The sequence below is a fragment of the Paroedura picta genome, chromosome 2 (assembly GCF_049243985.1).
Source record: "Paroedura picta isolate Pp20150507F chromosome 2, Ppicta_v3.0, whole genome shotgun sequence".
NCBI classification, from domain to species: Eukaryota; Metazoa; Chordata; class Lepidosauria; order Squamata; family Gekkonidae; genus Paroedura; species Paroedura picta.
In genome coordinates, this window is record NC_135370.1 from 5,759,237 (window position 1) to 5,780,747 (window position 21,511).

General features: G+C 45.2%; 1 protein-coding gene across 7 annotated transcripts in view; it reads left to right on the forward strand.

The window, feature by feature from the left end:
* PIKFYVE (phosphoinositide kinase, FYVE-type zinc finger containing) overlaps nt 1-21,511 on the forward strand; it is a 241,446-nt gene that overhangs the window by 118,996 nt on the left and 100,939 nt on the right. For all 7 annotated transcript variants that reach the window (XR_013227979.1, XM_077319274.1, XM_077319275.1 and 4 more), the window contains 3 exons: nt 12,826-12,888; nt 14,695-14,824; nt 16,843-17,023. Coding sequence is in view for 6 of the 7 variants with exons in the window: in XM_077319274.1 (XP_077175389.1) it covers nt 12,826-12,888; nt 14,695-14,824; nt 16,843-17,023 (374 nt within the window). In the remaining variant the exon portion in view is untranslated. The remainder of the gene's footprint in view (nt 1-12,825; nt 12,889-14,694; nt 14,825-16,842; nt 17,024-21,511) is intronic.

The window sequence follows — 21,511 nt, forward strand, 5'->3', positions numbered from 1 at the left end:
AGACTTTGTTTTGGGACGTCTTCCCTCGTTGACCCTTGCACCTCCTCCGCAAGGGCCTGAAATCTATTATGGAGCTCCAAAGGCCCTGAGAACTGTCTCGCTCTTCGCCATTGAGTCTTTTTCCGAACTGTCTGCAGAGGCTCCCTATTGTGGTTAATCTCCTTATCCTCTTCAGGACTAGTTGTATTGTCTTTATTCCGAGTTGCAGGGCTCTGGTCTATGAACTCCTCCCCTTCCTTACTGTGGGTCAGAGTAATAATTCTGTTTTCTAATCCCCTAATCTTTTCCTCCAAAATCTTACCAGCTTACACTTGGGGCAGCTGTAGTCCATCTTGTCTTCTGGGAGGAAGAAAATCATGTCACACTCACTGCAGACGATGGGATGAGTGTCCTGGAGGTCCATTGTAATGTCTCGGCAGTGCAAGTACTGGTCAGCAGCAACTCTCCCCAGTAGCTCTCTCCACGTGCTCTCAGTTGTCTTTTAGTGTGAGAAAGAGAGATTCCCAATCCTATCATCTCTTTTTTGAAGTACAGTGCCCAGACCAGTACACAATATTCCAGAGGAGGTGGCACCATGGAACAGTAGAATAAGTACACTGAACCATTTGTAACAATATGAACAGGGAGCACAATGAACATGAACAATCAACTTCAATCAAAACTTTGATTTGTTCGTTCACCCACTCCAAAAACTAACAGTGAGACAAGATCTTCCTTTGCAAAATCCATGCTGATTCTTCCTCAGTAGCCTACGAATGTGCCTACTAATTCTAGTTCATCAATGTGCCTGTCTTTAATAATGGATTCCACCACCTTACTGGGTCTTTTATTAGCTTTAGCTAGGGGGCGCTACTGTTCCAACAAACTGTTCCAAACTGCACATGCATGCAGTTTCCCACCAGAACGCATACGTGACTTAGATGGAGCGCCCCTTCTTCCCTCAGGTCCTTTTTCACCCCCGCAAAGAACAGTCGCTTTTCTAGTAGCTCTTGCTCCCGTCCGCTTCTATGGTTCTGTCTCAAGATTGACCTCCTGTTCAGGCTTCCTGTTTGGCTCAGGCGTTGCATCATCCATTGATTTCGTCTACGGTTCTGTTGGTGCAACAAACTCCATCTCCAGCCCCCTCAGACCCCAGTCCTTCACCCCAACCACTATCAGCTCTGACGGTTTGGTACTCGGTTTCGCAGGCCTTGTACAATCTGTCCTCTGTCTACATGGGTCAATGGAATGATGGTGAACGAAGGCAATCTTCTTCGGTTTCGGGGAATACCACCCCCATTACCAGTTTCTCAGTGGAACAGGCTTCCTCGGGAGGTGGTGGGTTCTCCATCTTTGGAATTTTTTAAACAGAGGCTGGATAGCCATCTGATGGAGAGGCTGATTCTGTGGAAGCTCAAGGAGGTGCCTGGTTACAGTAGATGAGCGATAGGGATTTGAGTGTCCTGCGTAGTGCAGGGGGTTGGACTAGATGAGCCATGAGGCCCTTCCAACTCTATTATTCTATGATTCTATGAAAATGTTGGGTAAGGGGGGGGGGCTCAATGGCAATGTTTTAATCTGGACACGTGTTCTAATATTTGTATCTTCAAAGCACATGTGGACATACCAATATAAATCTTAGGACAAGAACTATTAATTAAATAAATGACACCCGATGTATTGTTGTTTTAATACAAAGTGCCTGCTAGTCAATGCCATTGTCTTCCCCATAACAAGCTATGGATGTGAAAGTTAGACCCTGAAGAAAGAAGACAGGAGGAGAATTGAGGCTTTCGAATTATGGTGTTGGAGACGAATGCTGTGAATACCATGGACAGCCAAAGTTACCAAGAGGAATACCTGCTAAGTTTGACTAATAGGGTTTTGTCAGTGTCTTCCCTCTATCAGCGCTATCAGCGCTTTCTCAGCCTCACCCACCCCACAGAGTGTCTGTTGTGGGGAGAGGAAGGGAAGGCGAATGTAAGCCGCTTTGAGCCTCCTTCAGGTAAGGAAAAGCGGCATATAAGAACCAACTCTTCTTCTTCTTCTTCTTCTTCTTCTTCTTCTACTACTATTTGGCTGCAAAGGTTCCTTACCCCTTTGGTGTACAAGCTCACTCCCTACGGACCATGGTTTTGTCCGCTGCGTTCCACAGGAAGGTTCCAGTGGTGGACATCTGCCATGCAGCTCATTGGGCAAGAGAAGAGACAGAACATTACGCCATTGATCTCCAAGACAGGAGGGATTCAGAATTTGGCAGAGCGGTGTAATAGTCCTTGTTCTCCTAAGGGCTCATCCGCCATCCTCAGGTAATAGCTTGTGAAGGTCCTAATGTGGGGCTGCAGAATAAGACAGACAATGAAAACAGGGTTTCACTTGCCTGTAACCGTGATTCATTGAGGTCTTCATTGAGGTGATTCATTGAGGTGCAGACACACATTCCTTCCCTCCTTCTGGCCTAGGCTCACGGCGGCGGTTCAGAACTGAGGGAAGAGGGGGCGCTCTGTCGAGGTCACGTGGGTGTTCCAACGGGAAACTGCATGCATGCGCACCGTGTTGGAATGGTAGCGCCCCCTATAGGGCTAAAGCTAGAAAAAGATTTCTGTGGCTGGCCTACGCTTGCGCAGTCCCAGTGTATGTCTGCACACAAGACCTCAATGAACAACGGTTACAGGAAAGTGAAACCCTGTTTTGCCTTCCAGTCTTCAGGAATGGAGGCAGATTTTAGTGTTCTGTCTCACTTGGACAAGGCATCTGAAAGTAGCTAGGAATCTCCCTTATTTTGACACAGGTACAAAGAATTCTGCCAGCAGCATCCTTTATACAATCCTTCCCTACTTCCTTAACAGAAGAAGACTCCTGCTAAATCATACCAGCAGTCTCCTGACTCCTGCATCTTGTTTCCAGCAGTGGACAAGTTGGCATAGAGGCCAGGGCCTAATATAGCCTCCTGATTGCTGCCTCTGCTCACCATGGCCTATGAAGAGGCCTTTCCTCCAGGAGTCCGTCTAACCCTCTTCTAACAACAATGCATTCCTTGACATGCAGAGGCACGGCGCTCAAATTCTTTCAATCTAGGACAATTACTCAAATGGTTTACGGGACCTTTTTACGGCCACCAACCTCTTGCTTTGCCCTATTTGAGCAGGTTCAAACAAAATTTCTTAGAGCGTTACTGTGTTTCGAACTCATGGATACGTTTAGAGACAGCGTTTCCAAAATTCAAAGCTAAAGCAGTAACTTCATCCATCTCTCTATGGTTTAAGGCGCACTGGGCCACAGCTGGTTTACTTCCTTCAATCCTCTGTGACAATTTTAAATCCCAGTGGCTGTTGGCTACCGAGAGGGAAATTATAAAATTAGGCTTTTCCTCACTTTCACTACTTGGGTTAGGTTACGATCAGGCAAAAATTGTAGTGAAACAAAGGATTGAGGACGCAGAGCATGAAACTGCTCTTTCTCGCTCTCCTAGGTATGGTGCACCACTGTGTTCCAGGTATATACAAGCCTCAGCAGACTATCTCTCCTGTTTGGAAACAAAATACTATAGGAGAGCATTCACACTAGCTAGATGCTCTGCGTTACCTTCTGCCATACTGGTGGGCCGCTTCAAGAGAACCCCAGTGAAAGACCCCTGTAATTCCGAGGAGATAGAATCAATCGAACATGTTCTCTTAAGGTGCCCTACCTTCAACTCTGCGAGAAATAAATTCATCCTCCCATTACTCAGGGATTCCTACAATAGCTCAAGCAAATGATAAGTTAAATTTCTCCTGTGGAATAGTAGGGTCCATATTATTAAGCGGGTTGCCAAATTTTGTGCTCATGTGTTTAAGCTTAAGCTTAAGACAATTTAAGCTTAAGTAAGGATGTTTTAGAGGAATTTTACTGTGCATTTCTTATAATGTACCTATCAATTATACAATTTTATATATTTTAAATTTAGTATTGGCTCCCTGATTATGCAATTTTTTGCCGTGACATGTTTTTTTCCTGCTATCCGTTTTTTCTGGCTGCAGTGCTGTATTGAAATAAAACTTTGATTTGATTTGAACCGTCTTCTAAACCTTCTAACCCTCTGCATGGATGGCTATCACAGATTCTAACAGGAGTGAATTCCACATTTTAATTTTGTCACTGAGACAAAGTATTCCCTTTTGTTTGTCCCAACCCTATTGCCCCTCAGTTTTGTTGGGTGCCCCTGAGATTTTAACAGCATTATTGGGCCCCGGGCAAAGGAGTGCATTGGAGCTGCCTACACAACCACTCATAGGAGTAAAAATGTAAACTATAGATTAAATAGAACTTACATTTATCAATACCTCCAACAAAATCAGTGTTTAAACATTAAAAACCAAGGATTATATTCTACAATTTTCATATCTTATATAAACAACTAGGGGCAAAGCCCGTTGTATTCAAGAATACAACGGGTGCTAGAGCTTGGCAGTGGGAAGAGGAAGGGGAGGAGTTGTCCAGTCTGTAAGGACATGGGGTTGAATGTGTGTGTTGTGTGGGAGGTTGTGGTGGCGTAGTGGCAAATGAGGGCATGGGTGTGGAGATATGGGTTTCAAGAACCTGTGGTTTGGAATGTTCATTGAATGTGGGAGGAAACTGACCTTTGGGAATTGTGGCATAGTGGTTACAGATGAGCTTTCCAGAGCCATGTCTTCAGATATGTGAAGGGAAAATCAGACTGGAGATTCTTCTTAGGGGAAGATTACATGGCAACCAATTCCCCCCAGTTGTGCGTCTAGTCCCTTCTTGTGGGAATTAGGCCACAGACACCGAAATGCCACTATGTCCTAATACACATGGGGTAGTCACAGTACACAGGTGTCCATCCTGTTCCTTCTTCTCCATTTTTTTCACTGTTGATAAAATATTATGTGCCCACATGCTTCTTTCATGTTTGCTCCTTAGAAGAAGAACGGATTTTTGTACCGTGTTGTTTACTACCCAAAGGAGTCTCAAAGCAGTTTACAAACATCTTTTCCATTTGTCTCCCCACAATAGTCAACCTGTGAGTTATGTGGGGCTGTGAGAGGTCTGAGAGAACTGGGAATGGGCCGTAGTGATCCAGCAGGCCTAAGGTGTCTCAAAGCATTTTCCAATCATCTTCCTTTCCTCTCCCGCTCACTATTTACAGTTTCAGGCTGTAAGTATTTATTTAGATCTTCCTGCACTTTCCAGACTCATAGGACTGATGCTAGTCTGCCTGTCTGCGCCCCAGAATACAAACAGTTGCTGGTAAGGGCTGGCCATAGCCCATAGCCCAGGAGGAACACATCTGCACCACTCCCTCCCAACTGCAGGCAAAAATGGCTCCTTTGAAGACTGGACTCTGAGGCATTGTACGATTTTGAAGTCCCACCTCCAAACCTCCAGGAATATTTTCAACCCAGGGGTAGCTAACCTCCAGGTGGAGCCTGGAGAGCTCCTGGAATTACAGCTCACCTTCAGATTATAAAGATCAGCTCCCCAGGCAGAAAGGGCCACTTTGGACAGGGTTGTGGTAGAGAAGAAACATTTAAGGCCTCCCACACATGTTATTGTTGTTGAATTGAAAGACTTGAGGTCTACTGCACAGGGTTGTTGTGCAGATGAAACAGGAGACAAAAGAGCCAGTTTCCTCTGCATAATAATGCTGTGCAGTGGCCTCAAATCTGTAGAGAGTTGCAAAGAAGAAAGACACATGGCTTGGCTGTGTCTAACCCCCGGCCTGAGCAGTATTTTAAGTGAGAAGGGGCTTTTCTGTGGCCTCCCTGTCAGCCAACTGTTTGTCCTTCTGTCAGGGCCAAAGAAATCTCTTACTTGATTCTTGCTTGTAGTCGCCTTTGAGGAGGCTCTGAATCCTTTGTCAATCTGGATCTCTTCCTCTGGTCGCACAGGAATATCTCCTGATAGCTTCCTAGTTGCTGTCGCTTTTGAATAGACTCTTTTTATTTTGCTGATCCAAATCATTTCCTGCTCTGAATAGACTTCCAGGTTTTCGGTACTTTCCTTCCTTGAATCTGTTTTCCCAGGTGCTTCAAAGGTACTTTGGGTTTTTGCATCTCTGGCACTCTCTCCCTCCAGTTGATTAACTTCCAGACATTGAAGTTTCACTTGATTTATTGTTAGCTGAGCTACGTCATCAGCTGGTCTCTCCGGACCATGGGCTCCATCCAAAAGCTCCCCCTTAGTCCCACGAATTTCCTTTTCCAGCTTATTGACTGCTTTCAGTATCTTTGAGTTTCCTTTGCATAACAAATGGAAAAGCTGTGCCTTAGTTAATTCTTCCATAGTTCTAGGCAGTCACAAACTATAAACAGAAAGTCTCGTGAGGTCTCGCGGGAGCACGAGCGATCCCAAATTATCAGTTTGTCGATCTCCGTATCAAGTCAAATTCCCCCGCTGAACTTTCACCAATAAATCTTCAAAGCACTCTCTTTGTTTGGTTAATGGGTATAATTAGCTGGGAGTCTCTCACTCGGCGAAAGAAGGAATTCGCTTGTGAATTGGTTGAGGGGGGGGGGGAGGGAAGAGCTTGTGGGAGAAGAGAGAGAAAAGCCAGAAAGCTTTCAATTCTTACTGTTGCAGATTCCAGCTTCTGTCAGCTTCTGCTCCTGTCGATCTGGTAAATGATGGTCTGGGAAGAATGTAAGGTCAGCTGGTCGTTTCAAGCTTGTAAAGTTGTTTGCGACAAAGACGCCATCGTGACCTTGAGCACAGGCCGCTATTAATCCGGGGAGTTCGGTCCTCCTATCTCCCCACGGATCTGTAGGACCCTCAGGATGCCGTTCCCGGTTCTTGGGGCGACCGGTGAGCAGATTTGCGTATCTGCTCAGGTCAGCCAGGTGCAGAAGCTCCTGACCCTCGGCATGGCTTAAGAGCTGAATAGAAGTCCAGCTTTTTTCTGGCGCCATCTTCAGTCGTCTCTCGAGTTCTCAGTCATGCAACTTTCTGACCTGCCTGGCTGACAATTTCATTTATCAAATGGTAGATGAACCCACAAGAGGTTCAGCCATACTGGACTTAATACTGACCAACAGGCAAGAGTTGGTGGATGAGGTGAAGGAGGTGGGGACCCTAGGGGGAAGTGACCATGTCCTCATAGAATTCCTTTTGAGATGGGGAGCCAAGGAAGCTTGTAGCCAGACGCGCATGTTGGATTTTCATAGGGCAAACTTTAATAAACTCAGAGACATGATGAGTGTCATACCATGGACGAGAATGCTGGAAGGGAAGGGAGCATGTGAAGGGTGGGCGCTACTCAAACAAGAGCTATTGCATGCTCAATCAATGACAATCCCAGAAGGACGAAAACACTGCAGGAGCTCTAAGAAGCCTATTTGGATGAACAGAGAACTTCAAGAGGAACTAAGAAAGAAAAGGAAAATGTTCAGGAAATGGAGGGAAGGACAGAGCTCTAAAGAAGAGTACCTACAGTTTACTAGGCACTGTAGATCAATCATCAGAAAGGCCAAAGCAGAGAGTGAGCTAAGATTGGCCAGGGAAGCCCATTGTAACAAGAAAAGATTTTTCAGTTATGTGAGGAGCAAACGTAAAGTAAAGGAGGCAATAGGCCCACTGTTGGGTGCAGATGGACAAACTCTAACGAAAGATGCAGAGAAAGCAGAAAGGCTTAGTGCCTATTTTACATCTGTTTTTTCCCACAGGTCAAAGTGTTCAGGCACATCTAGAGATGGCCGTAGCCAAAGGATAGTGTCTGAGTGGCAGGTTAACATGGATAGAGAGGTTGTCGAGAGGCATTTAGCTGCACTGGATGAGTTCAAATCCCCTGGTCTGGATGAAATGCACCCGAGAGTACTCAAAGAACTTTCCAGAGAACTTGCACAGCCCTTGTCCATCATCTTCGGAACCTCTTTAAGGACGAGATGTCCCGGAGGACTGGAAAAGAGCAAACGTTATTCCGATCTTCAAAAAAGGGAGGAAGGATGACCCAGGAAACTACAGACCAGTGAGTCTGACCTCTGTTGTGGGGAAGATAATGGAGCAGATATTAAAGGGAGCGATCTGCAAACATCTGGAGGACAATTTGGTGATCCAAGGAAGTCAGCATGGATTTGTCTCCAACAGGTCCTGTCAGACCAACCTAGTTTCCTTTTTTGACCAAGTAACAGGTTTGCTGGATCGGGGAAATTCGGTTGATGTCATTTACTTGGATTTTAGTAAAGCTTTTGACAAGGTTCCCCATGATGTTCTGATGGATAAGTTGAAGGACTGCAATCTGGATTTTCAGATAGTTAAGTGGATAGGGAATTGGTTAGAGAACCGCACTCAAAGAGTTGTTGTCAATGGTGTTTCATCAGACTGGAGAGAGGTGAGTAGAGGGGTACCTCAGGGCTCTGTGCTCGGCCCGGTACTTTTTAACATATTTATTAATGATCTAGATGAGGGGCTGGAGGGATTACTCATCAAGTTTGCAGATGACACCAAATTGGGAGGACGGGCAAATACTCCGGAAGATAGAGACAGAGTTCAACGAGATCTGAACACAATGGAAAAATGGGCAAATGAGAACAAGATGCAATTTAATAAAGATAAGTGTAAAGTTCTGCATCTGGGTCAGAAAAATGAAAAGCATGCCTACTGCATGGGGGATATGCTTCTAGGTAGCACTGTGTGTGAACGAGACCTTGGGGTACTTGTGGATTGTAAACTAAACATGAGCAGGCAGTGTGATGCAGCGGTAAAAAAGGCAAATGCCATTTTGGGCTGTATCAACAGAGGCATCACATCAAAATCACAAGATGTCATAGTCCCATTGTATACGGCACTGGTCAGACCACACGTGGAGTACTGTGTGCAGTTCTGGAGGCCTCACTTCAAGAAGAACGTTGATAAAATTGAAAGGGTACAGAGGAGAGCGACGAAGATGATCTGGGGCCAAGGGACCAAGCCCTATGAAGATAGGTTGAGGGACTTGGGAATGTTCAGCCTGGAGAAAAGGAGGTTGAGAGGGGACATGATAGCCCTCTTTAAGTATTTGAAAGGTTGTCACTTGGAGGAGGGCAGGATGCTGTTTCTGCTGGCTGCAGAGGAGAGGACACGCAGTAATGGGTTTAAACTTCAAGTACAACGATATAGGCTAGATATCAGGAAAAAGTTTTTCACAGTCAGAGTAGTTCAGCAGTGGAATAGGCTGCATAAGGAGGTGGTGAGCTCCCCCTCACTGGCAGTCTTCAAGCAAAGGTTGGATACACACTTTTCTTGGATGCTTTAGGATGCTTAGGGCTGATCCTGTGTTGAGCAGGGTGTTGGACTAGATGGCCTGTATGGCCCCTTCCAACTCTATGATTCTATGATTCTATGGTTTAAATCTCAGTTTATCCGTGAACTCTGATCTGTGTCAGTTCTTCTCCCCACCCCCCTGCATTATGGAAACTCAACTCAGTTGAGAAGATTACGGAGTTAACAAATGTGAAGTCCTTTCGGCACTTGAAAGCTAGTATAGAAATTCTGTTCAGAACCTCTGTTGAACTATGGTTGATGTATTGACTATGTTATATGTTAGACTGTTTTATGTATCCCCTGCAATGTTATATGTACACCGCCCTGAGTCGCATGGAAGGGCGGTATAAAAATCTAATTAATAAATAAATAAATAAATAAATAAATAAATAAATAAATAAATAAAAATAAACTGCATAAAATGAAGTTCAACAGGTACAAATGTAAAGTTCTGCATTTGAGTAGAAAAAAACATTTACGCCAATAGAGGATGGGGGAGCCTTGTCTTGGCAGTAGCATGTTCGAAAAGGGTCTAGGAGTCTTAGTAGACCATATATTAAACATGAGGCATCAGTGTGACTCAGTGACTAAAAAGGCTAATGGGAATTTGGGCTGTATCAAACTGAGTATCATGTCCAGATCACGGGAGGTGATCACGCTTTACTCTGCTCCGGTTCGGCCTCACTTGGAGCACTGGAGTAGAAACTGGAGCTGCCTAAGTTTAAAAAGCAGGCGAAGAAAGGGAAGAAGGAGCGAGGTAACAAGGCCTGCTGTGAGACCCAATAAAGACAGAACTAATAGAGAGGGCCTTATGCTCCACGGGGACTAACTTGTTGGTGGTTCCCAGCCCCCGAGAGGCGCCTCTCACCGTGTTGGGTTGGTTGATGTATTTATGTATTAGGATGGTTTTTATGTATTAGGGGTTTTTATCAGGGGGGAGGGGTTATATGCTCTTACCCACCATGAGCCTTAGGGGAGTGGCAGGCTATAAATCCAAATAATAATAATAATAATAATCTTTAAACCGCCCGTGGCGCCGCGGGCGCCACAGACTAAATAATTCGTTAAGGGGCCTTGAGGTGGGCTTTGTCCGTGATGAGGAAGGGTCCGGATTGGACCCTTCCTCACGACAGACAATCGGAGGGACCAATCGGCAGGCGCAAAGCGCCTGCCGATTGGTCCCTCCGATTCCCAGCCCCAGCAACTGTGAGCCGCGCTGTGCGCGGCTCGCAGTTGCTCCCGGCCTGACGCGGCAGAGCCGCCGCCGCCGCCACTGCTGACCAAGCCGCCGACCAGCCCGCTGCTGCCGACTGTAAGTACCTAGCGCCCGCTGCATTTCCCTGCAGCGGGCTTGGTTACTAGTAATAATAATAATAATAAGAGAGAAATCCTATCATGTACCAAGTCTCTGTTTCCTGTAGATCAGGGGTAGTCAAAGTGCGGCCCTCCAGATGTCCAGAGTTCACTGGCAGGGGCTCATGGGAACTTTAGTCCATGGACATCTGGGAGGGCTGCAGTTTGACTACCCCTGCTGTAGAGAAAAGAATGGGTTCACTATGTGTGCAGACAAATGTTTCTTAAAGTGTGTGTTTTGAACATTCTAAAAACACAGGGAGAAGTGTGGGTGGTTGGGCCCCACGAGGTCTTCCATTGGCAGTGTGGGGTGGGAGTTTTGACCTGTTTTAAGGGAGACTTTGCATCTTGAGGAAACACGCACATAGTAGTGGTAGTAACAGAGCAAGGCAGCCTTTGAAATGGCTAAACCCTGGGCCTGTATAATACTTGTGGCTGGTTTTCCTAAACTCGTAGAAAGTTGGGTGAGGGTGGGGAAGAGTGCCATACTTTATTTATTTGTTTGTTTGTTTGTTTATTTATTTATTTATATTTATTGACTACCACTTCCAGACTCTGTTGGCTAGTGGTGGTTTACAATAACATTTAAAGGCCACATGAAATATATAACAATACCATAAAACCATACGGGTGGCAAAAAAAAAAAATCTCCTCCCGCCCAGCCATACTTTATAGGAGCAGCAACTACCACAACCACACCTAGGTAGGGCATCTTGCAGTGATGTCCGGCCTATGGGGACCTGTACTGGGAGGGATCTGATCTTCCTAGCCTGGTCTCAATTAAATGCCTGCTGGAAGAGCTCTCTCTTACAGGTCCTGCGGAACTGTGATGGCTCCGTCAGGACCGTCAGCTCTTTTGGGAGCTCATTCCACCACATCAGGGCCAGGACTGAAAATGTCCTGGCCCTGGTTGAGACCAGGCATACCTCCCAGAGGTTGGGGACAACCAACCCAATTCAAACCCGCAGAACGAAGAGCCCTGCGTGGGGGTGGGGGGCATAAGGAGACAAGCAGTCTCTCAGATGAGTGGGCCCAGGCCGCGGATGGCTTTAAAGGTAAGAACCAAAACCTTAAACCTGATCCAGAAGCTAACTGGCAATCAGTACAGCTGTCTCAGCACAGGCTGGATGTGGGTCCTCCAAAATGACCTTGTAAGGACCCTAGCAGCTGCATTTTGAACCAGTTGCAATTTCTGGGTCAGAGATAAAGGTTGGCCCACGTAGAGTGTGTTACAGAACGATCCGTGTTGTGAACATGAGACTGTAGAGCAGAATTGCCAGAGTATAGTCCTGGGATGGTTCTCTTGGCTGCAACCTTAGCCAACCTTTCATGGCAGAGAGTCAGTCCAGTGTACTTTTCCCCTTCCCTCACCAGTATTCTCCAACCTCTAGACAAACCTTGATTGCCCTGAACAAGAGCCTCTCTATAGTAACCCACTTAGTAGATCTCAGGGTGTTGCCCCTATCTATACATAAGTTGTTTGTTGAGAGTGGAAGTGGAATGGGTTGGGGATAATTAACATTAAATTATCTGAATAACTGTCCTGCTTTTTTATTTTCTGGTCTTCTCTGAATCCTCGTTTGCTGTGTGAAACCCTCCACTGGCAGGTTTTCCAGCTATTATATCGATAAAGTTTGTTTGAATTCAGAAAGGGACTCTGCCATTCAGGTCTTTTCACCTTCAGTCTGGTCTTAAGGTAAAGGTAAAGGTATCCCCTGTGCAAGCACCGAGTCATGTCTGACCCTTGGGGTGACGCCCTCCAGCGTTTTCATGGCAGACTCAATACGGGGTGGTTTGCCAGTGCCTTCCCCAGTCATGACCGTTTACCCCCCAGCAAGCTGGGTACTCATTTTACCGACCTCGGAAGGATGGAAGGCTGAGTCAACCTTGAGCCGGCTGCTGGGATCGAACTCCCAACCTCATGAGCAAAGCTTTCAGGCGGCTGCCTTACCACTCTGCGCCACAAGAGGCTCTTCAGTCTGGTCTTATAGCTCCTTAATATTTAGGAGGCAAGCCAACACAGAGACAGAGTAAGAGAAATCAAAAGCTATTTCTAGCCCTTTGCTTTCTGGAGCTGTTGCTACAAAAGGGACTCAACAGACACCCTGAGTAATACTATTTTTCCCTCTTGCTTTTGCAGTGGGTGTGCAAGCCCTGTAATTACAGCACCCGCACCCTCCCAACCTGTTGCTTCCTGAATTCCTCCTCCTGTCTCCATACATTATGCGTTTTTTTTTGTTCACTCTCTTCTTTCAGAGTACTTGATTGCAGACAATGGAGGGCAGCAGATGATCTCAATAAGTGATGCTTTCATCAAAGGTAAGGGGAAGGAAGTGGGGGCAGTATTTGTTTTCCAGCCAGCAGAAGTGAATGGTTGAAAGGCCGTGTGGGTCTGAAGTGGCAGAATAAAGTTTGAGCCCAGCAGGACCCTGAAGACTAACCAAGTTTTATGCACAGTATAAGCTTTCTCGTGCATCCACACTTCCTCAGATATAATTAAATGGGAATTACCAGTCCATATATATAGGTAGAGGGTGAGCAGTAAATTAGCATACAGGATAATAAAGATGCTTAACAGATTCTAGGACCAAACAGGAATAACAAGTTTAATTTATTTGGTTACTATTGGTTTGGACTTCATTCAAGGGGGAAAACATGGTGAAGGGAATAAATACATCAAAATGGAAGCTTGATGGGCAGATGTATCCTTTATTGTGTAATGTGGACCATTACGTTCCATCCATCTTCTCTCAAGGCATATTTACAGCATCATCTCCTTTGAGATGGGGTGATTGGTTGTTGTCCTCCCCACTTATTTGTGAGAAACTTTGTGCCTTGTGGGAGGACAAATGAGATTGCACCCAGAGCCTGATGAAATCTCTGCAGGCAAACGTCAAATGTGACCACATCTGTCCTTTCTCTTTGACTTAAGTCACTGTGTGGCCTGTTCTCAAAATGTTCAAACAATTCATGACCGCCACTTGCAGTGTGTGCTAACTCCTTTTGTAATGGAAGCAAAGTTCAGCTTCCTGCTTCTGGGCTTTCTCTTGTTGTATTGTAGTTTCTTTGCCAGAACACAAGAGCTCCGGGTATGATGGGTCATGCAGTTGAGCTGGAGAATCAATTAGCTTCCAGCTTTATCTCTTGTGGAGTGAAATAGAGCTTTTGTATAGATGAAATGGGTTAGGATATTTGTTATATAGGTTTCATTAATTGAGATTTTTCCTTGCAAAAGCTCCCTGCTGGTGGCATGTCGGGATAGTACAATTACAGTTAGTTAAAAAAATTAGATTGTATTAATCATTAGCTGTCACAATGAGGTCATACAAAATTGAACATAACCAAACAAACGGTATATATAGGTATGCATAATTGGCATTTTAAGAGAAGAATAGTACTAGCTGGCCATGTTAGGCATGAACATCTGTCCTGAACAAAAATGTTTCATACCTCTAAAAGCAGACATTCTCAACAGGGGCTTTGTGGCCTGCCCTGGCCCATTTGAAGGGGGCCATAGAGTGAAGAATGTGCGGGGGAGCCTAAAGGAATTGGGGGGGGGGGCTGATAACTGAACCAGTGAAATTCCCTTTTTTGTCACGTATGACGTTAATTGCTAAAAAATTCAGCCATTACTATTGTTGTGTGCTTGAATTAATGCATTCATGCTTCTCTTGGTCAGCTGTTCTAGAAATCTGTCTTGCATATATATGAGACAAGGTATGTTGAGTATAGCTATTTCACTTTTAGCTTGGGCCTTTCTTAGCCTAGCTCATTGTGCAAGCTGCCAGAGGCCTTGGAATCTGAGAAGAGTTCCTAAATGGGCCATGGCCAAAAGAAGGCTTATGGGTCCAATGTAGCTGTTGTATGAAATGACTGTTTGTAAATCGCTTTGAAAAAAGGATGGTATTGAGGAGGGCCCATGACTTGGAAGTATAGCATCTGTTTGGCATTCAAAAGGTTCCAGGCTCAATCCCTGGCATCTCCAATACTGAGTGACATGGAACACCTCTGCATAAGAACGGGGAGAGCTACTGCATGTCATAGTAGACAGCGCTGATCTTGATGTCTGAATGTGTTCATGCACTATAATCTCACAACTCCACCCTTTCCCATACTGTTTCCTAGAGTCATTGTTCAATCGAAGGGTAGAAGAGAAATCCAAAGATCTTTTCTTCACGCCTTTGGGATGGCATCATAGCAACCTCGACTTGCTGAGAGAGGAAAATGGGGAAAAGCAGGCGATGGAGAGACTGCTGTAAGTTGGGAGCCTAGAGAGTACCTTGCTTGGTCCTCTATGGATTCCTAAGGTGGGGGGGGGGCTGATTCTGTTCCCTTGCTCTTGCAGCTGCTACTATCATTTTTTAAAATTTATTCCATATGTTTATAGACTGCCCCTATAGGTCCTGCTATCTCACAACATGAATAAATACAAGAATAGTAAATAAAAAAAAACATTTTCAAAATAAGCAGTTGATGGTATTTTCAACTACATTGGTGGCTCATTTGTCCAAACAGGCCTCAACTATAAGCCTGAAGGAAGAGCTCCGTCTTACAGGCCCCAATAGAACTGTGCTAGTTCCATTAGGGCCCTGATGTTCTCTGGGAGCTCATTTCACCAGGCAGGGGCCAGGCCCAAAAAGGCCCTGACCCTGGTTGAGGCTATTTGGACTTCTTTTGGGCCGGGGGCTACCAGACTGTTTGCAGACACTGAACGCAGTGCCCTCCAGGGAACGTATTCAGTCATACTTAACAGTATAAGCACTGGAGATTACTGAACTATTTGTTATATGGTGAGGTATTTCCCTATGGGAATATGTCGTTCCCTTTTCCTTCCCTCTACTTGGTTTGGGTTCCAGTAACAGCCTGTACTTTTTAATTCTTTGGATATAAATACCTGAGGTAGCCAGAGGGCTGCGCAAATCTAGCATGGGGGGGGGGGGGGGGGGGGGACTGAACTGAAACATGTTACTGTGAAAAAACAGTGCCTGTATCTCTTCAGAGGGTATGCTAGTTTTGAAGACATTTCTGTAGCAAAGGAAGTCCTGCATATCAGGTTAACTTTAGATAAATGCTTCTGAGGATGGGGAATATGAGGTGAATTTTGCATACAAATATTGCACCGTATGGGTTAGAAGGGGGCAAATCAGCAGTAGCCCAGTTTAACCCAGGGCTTCGGAGATAAGCAGGATGGTCTCTGGTTGGTACTTGGATGAGGGGGACCACCAAAGAAGTCCATAGTTGCTTTACAGAGGAAGGCAGTGGCAAATCGCCTCTGCTCATCTCTTGCCTTGAAACCCCCACAAGGGGTCACCAGAAATTAGTTGCGACTTGATGGCATACAGTTCAGTTAGTTTTATTACGGTCATAGACCAGCATAAAATGATACAGAAACATCCATTAAAACCAAGAATGAAAACATCTTAAAAGATAACAATAGAAAATAGAAAAAGTAGATAAACTCAGCTGTCCAGATTCATTTAAAAATGATGGCATACAATTATTATTAGGAAGATTGAATTTCTCACCAGGGCAGAGTCTGCACTTACTTTTTTTATTCCATTATCAATCCTGTTGAATTCAGATCGCTTTGAACTCGGGTCTTCCTCTTCCCCCCCTCCCCATTGAAACAGGAAAGACTTCTGCACGTGGTTAGGGAGGCTCAGAAGAGGGGGGGGGAGGCAAATGGAAACTCTTTCTTTGTTTTCTTGAAGGGGGGAGAGGATCGAAGAAGTCAGAGGAGGGAGGAAAAAAATCCTTTCTTTTCTTGAAGCGGGGACGGGGGACGGGGGACGAAGAAGGCACAAACAAAAAATCCAAGGCCGACAGAAGTTGAGAGAAATTAGGGGCTTCTCCTTTGAGGCAGGCTTGTCACATGACCACCTGAAGCCAATCACGGGTCCTCTACCATGGAGGAGAGCCCAGATTCAAAACAATGCGATTTTCTGAATATATTCAGGATTAGCAGCACTCTAAGATATCGCACAATAAAGGTAGGGTCACTCCGAATCAATCCTTCTTGCTGCAGAAGGAAAATTTAAATCGCCCCAAATCCAAACGGAAATTGCATTCTGTGTAGAGGGCAGGGACTGAATCGATCTGGGGTTGGAAGAAAAGCTCCATGCAGTTTACACCCAGGATACCTTGAAATCTAGAATGTGACCTTGTCAGACGGATGGATCTCATAGAAGCTGTTGAACTATGGATGAATAACAGTCCTTCGTAACAGGAGCTGTAGCATTCTGTTTTTTCTAATTATTTTTGTTAACCCTGCAGCTCGGCCAATCACAACCACATGTTGGCACTGCTTCAACAGTTGCTGTACAATGAATCCTTATCCCTCTCATGGAGGGACGTCATCGTGCCTGTCATCTGCCAGGTGGTTCAGACCGTCCGTCCCGACGTCAAGAACAGAGATGATGACATGGACATCCGCCAGTTCGTCCATGTCAAAAAGGTGAGTTGGTGGAAGAGGAGCTAAGGAAGGAAAGAGAAAGAGCAGTCCTTCAGAGGCAGGCAGGTTGTTGAATAACAGGAAAGACTTCAATGGGAGTTTCTGTCCTAACAAGTTGAAATTAGTCTCGTGATGCCAAGTGACCCCTAATTTAAGTTCCTTGGTCTGTGAAAAAGGGAGAATTGTTTGAACTTCTTGCAAGCCCCCAGAGCATAGCTGTTGGGTCACAAGTTGAATAGACCTGAACTAACCTTGAGATCATTTTTGGCATTTTTGGGGTTCTCTGATGTTTCCTTTTGAAACCCTTTTTCTGCCAAGGCTTAAATACAACTTGGCTGCTGCTTGATTATTTTTATTATTTAATAAACTCAACTTATGAAAACTTCTTTGTTTTTCTGTACTTTTGAACAAATTTATAATCCCCTTCTTACAGGATTCAGGTGGAAGGAGATAAATTTTTATATAGGCTTGTGCCTGATATGCAAACCATCGCTGGACCCGTGTGATCCGGCCAGCTACCAACCAGTCTCGCATCTAGCATTTTTGGGTAAGGTGGTTGAAAGGGCCGTGGCAGATCAGCTTCCACCGTTCCTGGCGGAAACTTCAGCACTTGATCCATATCAGTGTGGCTTCCATCCTGGCCACAGGGTGGAGACGGTGTTTATCGCCTTGATGGATTATCCACCGCTGGCGATGGATCAATGCAAATCGGCCTTGCTTGTTCTGTTAGACCTATCGGCCACGTTTGACATGGCTGACCATGAACTGCTAGCACACTGCCTCGCCAGGATGGGGATACCGGGCACAGCTCTCAGCTGGATATGCTCCTTTCTCTATAACCAGACCCAGAGGGTGGCTGTGGGGGAGGAGTTATCAAGCTCTTATTGACTCCCTTGTGAGGTCCCTCAGGGTTTGGTCCTCTCTCCCACACTGTTCAACATCTTTATGTGTCCTCTGGCCCAGCTGGTGCAGAGTTTCGGGCTGGGCTGTCATCAATATGAAGATTACAGCCAGCTGTATCTCCTCATGGACGACTGCCCGGAATCTCCCCTGGAACCATTCGTCAGATGTTTGGAAGCTGTGCCTGAATGGCTTGAGCAGAGTCGCCTGAAACTCAACTCCTCCATGATGGAGTTCCTGTGGCTAGAAGGTGAGGGAGGGGGGTGGATCAGGAAGCGCGTTTACCCACCTTGGTAGGGATGCAACTGACCCTTGCGTCCCACGCCAGGAACTTGCGGGTGACCATTGATGCCTCATTAACAGGTCAAGAGGGTAGATAGCCAGGCATTTTTCCATCTTCACCAGGATTGGCTACTAGTGCCCTACAATGTCCTCCAAACATCTGGCCACAATGATCCATGCGACGGTCACCTCCAGAATACATTTCTGTAACTTGCTGTATGCGGGCCTGCCCTTGGGCTTGATCCGGAAATTGTAGCTGGTTCAAAATGCAGCTGCTAGGCTGCCAGTTGCGGCCCGGATCTGGTTTAAGGTTTTAAGGTTTAAGGTTTTGGTATTACCTTTAAGGCCCTTTGCAGTCCAGGACCCACATATCTGAGGGACTGTCTGTCACCCTATGCCCCCCACCCCCGCAGGGCTTTACACTCTGCAGGTACAAATTTGTTGGTCATTCCCGGCCCCAGGGAAGTACACCTGGCCTCAACTAGGGCCAGGGCCTTTTCAGTCCGGGCCCCTACCTGGTGGAATGAGCTCCTGGAGGAGCTGCGACCTCTGGTGGAGCTTCCAGCATTCCGCAGAGCCTGCAAAACAGAGCTCTTCCACCAGGTCTATGGTTGAGGCCGGCGTGCTAAGGAAGATTTGTATGACAGTCCATTTAGGATAGAGCTATGTGCATGGCAGCCATGGGTTCCATCTGCCCCTTCTTCCCTCCTCCCTTTGTGAGATTGTATCAGGGGATTGTGTTAGTACAGAACTGTTTTTTTCCGCCGTATCATATTTCATTTTTTGATTGTATTTTATGTCTCAGGTTTTAAGGGGAGTTTTATTGGGGGTTTTATACAGAATTTGTAACCCGCCACGAGCCATTTGAAGTGGCAGGTAAGAAATTAAATAAATAAATAAAATAAATAAATATTAAAACTAGCTAAATACCATTGCTAAAGTTTCATTGCCCTGACCTGGATAGTCCAGACTAGCTCTCTCTTGGAAGCTGAGCTGTGTCAGGCTGGTTAGTACTTGAATGGGAAGCCAGAGTTGCGATGCAAGAGGCAGCCAATGACAAACCACCTCTGAACAGCTCTTGCCTTGAAAACACCAGTAGGAGTCACCATAAATCAGCTGCAACTCGATAGTAACACAGCAACAGAAGTTTAGTTGTGAAATGGAAATCTGATGAACTAGCCTGATGTCTTTGGGTTTGGACTCAAAAGTACCTTCACAGACTTACTTTATATAAACACGGCAATCTGTCAATTAAACCTTCAGGAATTACTCAACAGTAAATCCTTGCCCAAGGTTGTGTGTCACTGGCACTTTTGTACTTGTGTGTAAAAATACATTTACTTCCCTTGGCTATGACTCTTTGGCTTCCTGTTGAAGCTCACATAGATCAATCCTCTCTCCACCACTATTTTCCACCGCTTTGCTCTGCTCATTCAGCCAGTGATCAAACTTTGTGTTCAGATAATCTCTTTAACTCAGAAGAAATGGAGTAGCCTTCATAATCAATAAGAGAGTAGGAAAAGCAGTCTTGGGATACAATCCCCCAAATGACAGAATTATCTCAGTTCGAATCCAAGGCAAACCATTCAACATTACAGTAATCCAGTCTATGCCCCAACCACTGCTGCTGAAGAGGATGAAGTTGACCAGTTCTATGAAACCCTACAACACCTTCTAGAAGCAACGCCAAAAAATGATGTGCTTATCATCATGGGGGATTGGAATGCTAAAGTAGGAAGCCAAAAATAACAGGCAAGTTTGGCTTCAGAGTACAAAATGAAACTGGGCACAGGCTGGTAGAATTTTGTCAAGAGAATACAATGGTCATAGCAAACACTCTTTTCCAACAACCCAAGAGACGACTCTACATGTGAACATCACCATACAGTCAACACAGAAATCAGATTGACTATGTGCTCTGCAGCCAAAGATGGAGAAGTTCTATACAGTCAGTAAAAACAAGACCAGGAGCTGATTGTGGTTCAGATCATCAGCTTCTTGTTGCAAAATTTAGGCTCAAATTGAAGAAAAGCACTAGGCCACTCAGGTATGAACTAAATCATATCCCTGACGAATATACAGTAGAGGTGACAAATATATTTAAGGAATTAGATCTGATAGACAGAGTGCCTGAAGTTAAAGTTAAAGAACTATGGACAGAGGTTCACAACATTGTACAAGAGGTAGCAACTAAAATGATCTCAAAGAAAAAGAAATGCAAGAAAGCAAAATGACTGTCTTGGGAAGCTTAACAAATGGCTGAAGAGAGAAGGGAAGTGAAAGGCAAGGGAGAAAGAGTAAGATACATCCAACTGAACGCTGAATTCCAGAGACTAGCTAGAAGATATAAGAATGCCTTCTTAAATGAACAGTGCAAACAAATAGAAGAAAACAATAGAATGGGGAGGACCAGAGATCTTTTCAAGAAAATTGGAGATATGAAGAGAACATTTCATGCAAAGATGGGTATGATAAAGGACCAGAATGGTAGGGACCTCACAGAAGCAGAAGAGATTTTAAAAGGTGGCAAAATTATACAGAGGAACTATACAAGAGTGAGCTTAACACCCCTGATAACCACGATGAGGTAGTCACTGACCTGGAGCCAGACATCCTGGAATGTGAAGTCAAATGGGCCTTAGGAAGGTTGAGCAACAATGAAGCTAGTGGTGGTGACAGCATTCCAGTTGAACTATTCAAAATCTTAAAAGACGATGCAGTAAAAGTGCTACACTCAATATGCCAGCAAATTTGGAAAACTCAACAATGGCCACAGGATTGGAAAAGGTCAGTTTACTTTCCAAAGAATGTTCAAACTACCGCACCATTGCACTCATTTCTCATGCTAGCAAAGTTATGCTCAAAATCCTACAAGCTAGGCTCCAGCAATATGTGGACCGAGAACTTCCAGAAGTACAGGCAGGATTTTGAAGAGGCAGAGAAACTAGAGATCGAATTGCCAACATACGCTAGATCATGGAAAAAGCTAGGGAGTTCCAGAAGAACATCTACTTCTGCTTCATTGACTATGCTAAAGCCTTTGATTGTGTGGAACACAACAAATAGTCTTAAAGAGATGGGAATACCAGAGCATCTTATTTGTATCTTGAGAAACCTATATGCAGGTCAAGAAGCAACAGTGAGAACCGGGCATGGAATCACTGATTGGTTCAAAATTGAAAAAGGAGTTTGGCAAGGCAGTATACTGTCGCCTTGCCTATTTAACTTGTATGCGGAGCACATCATGAGAAAGGCGGGGTTAGATGAGTCGCAAATTGGGATCAAGATTGCAGGGAGAAATATCAACAA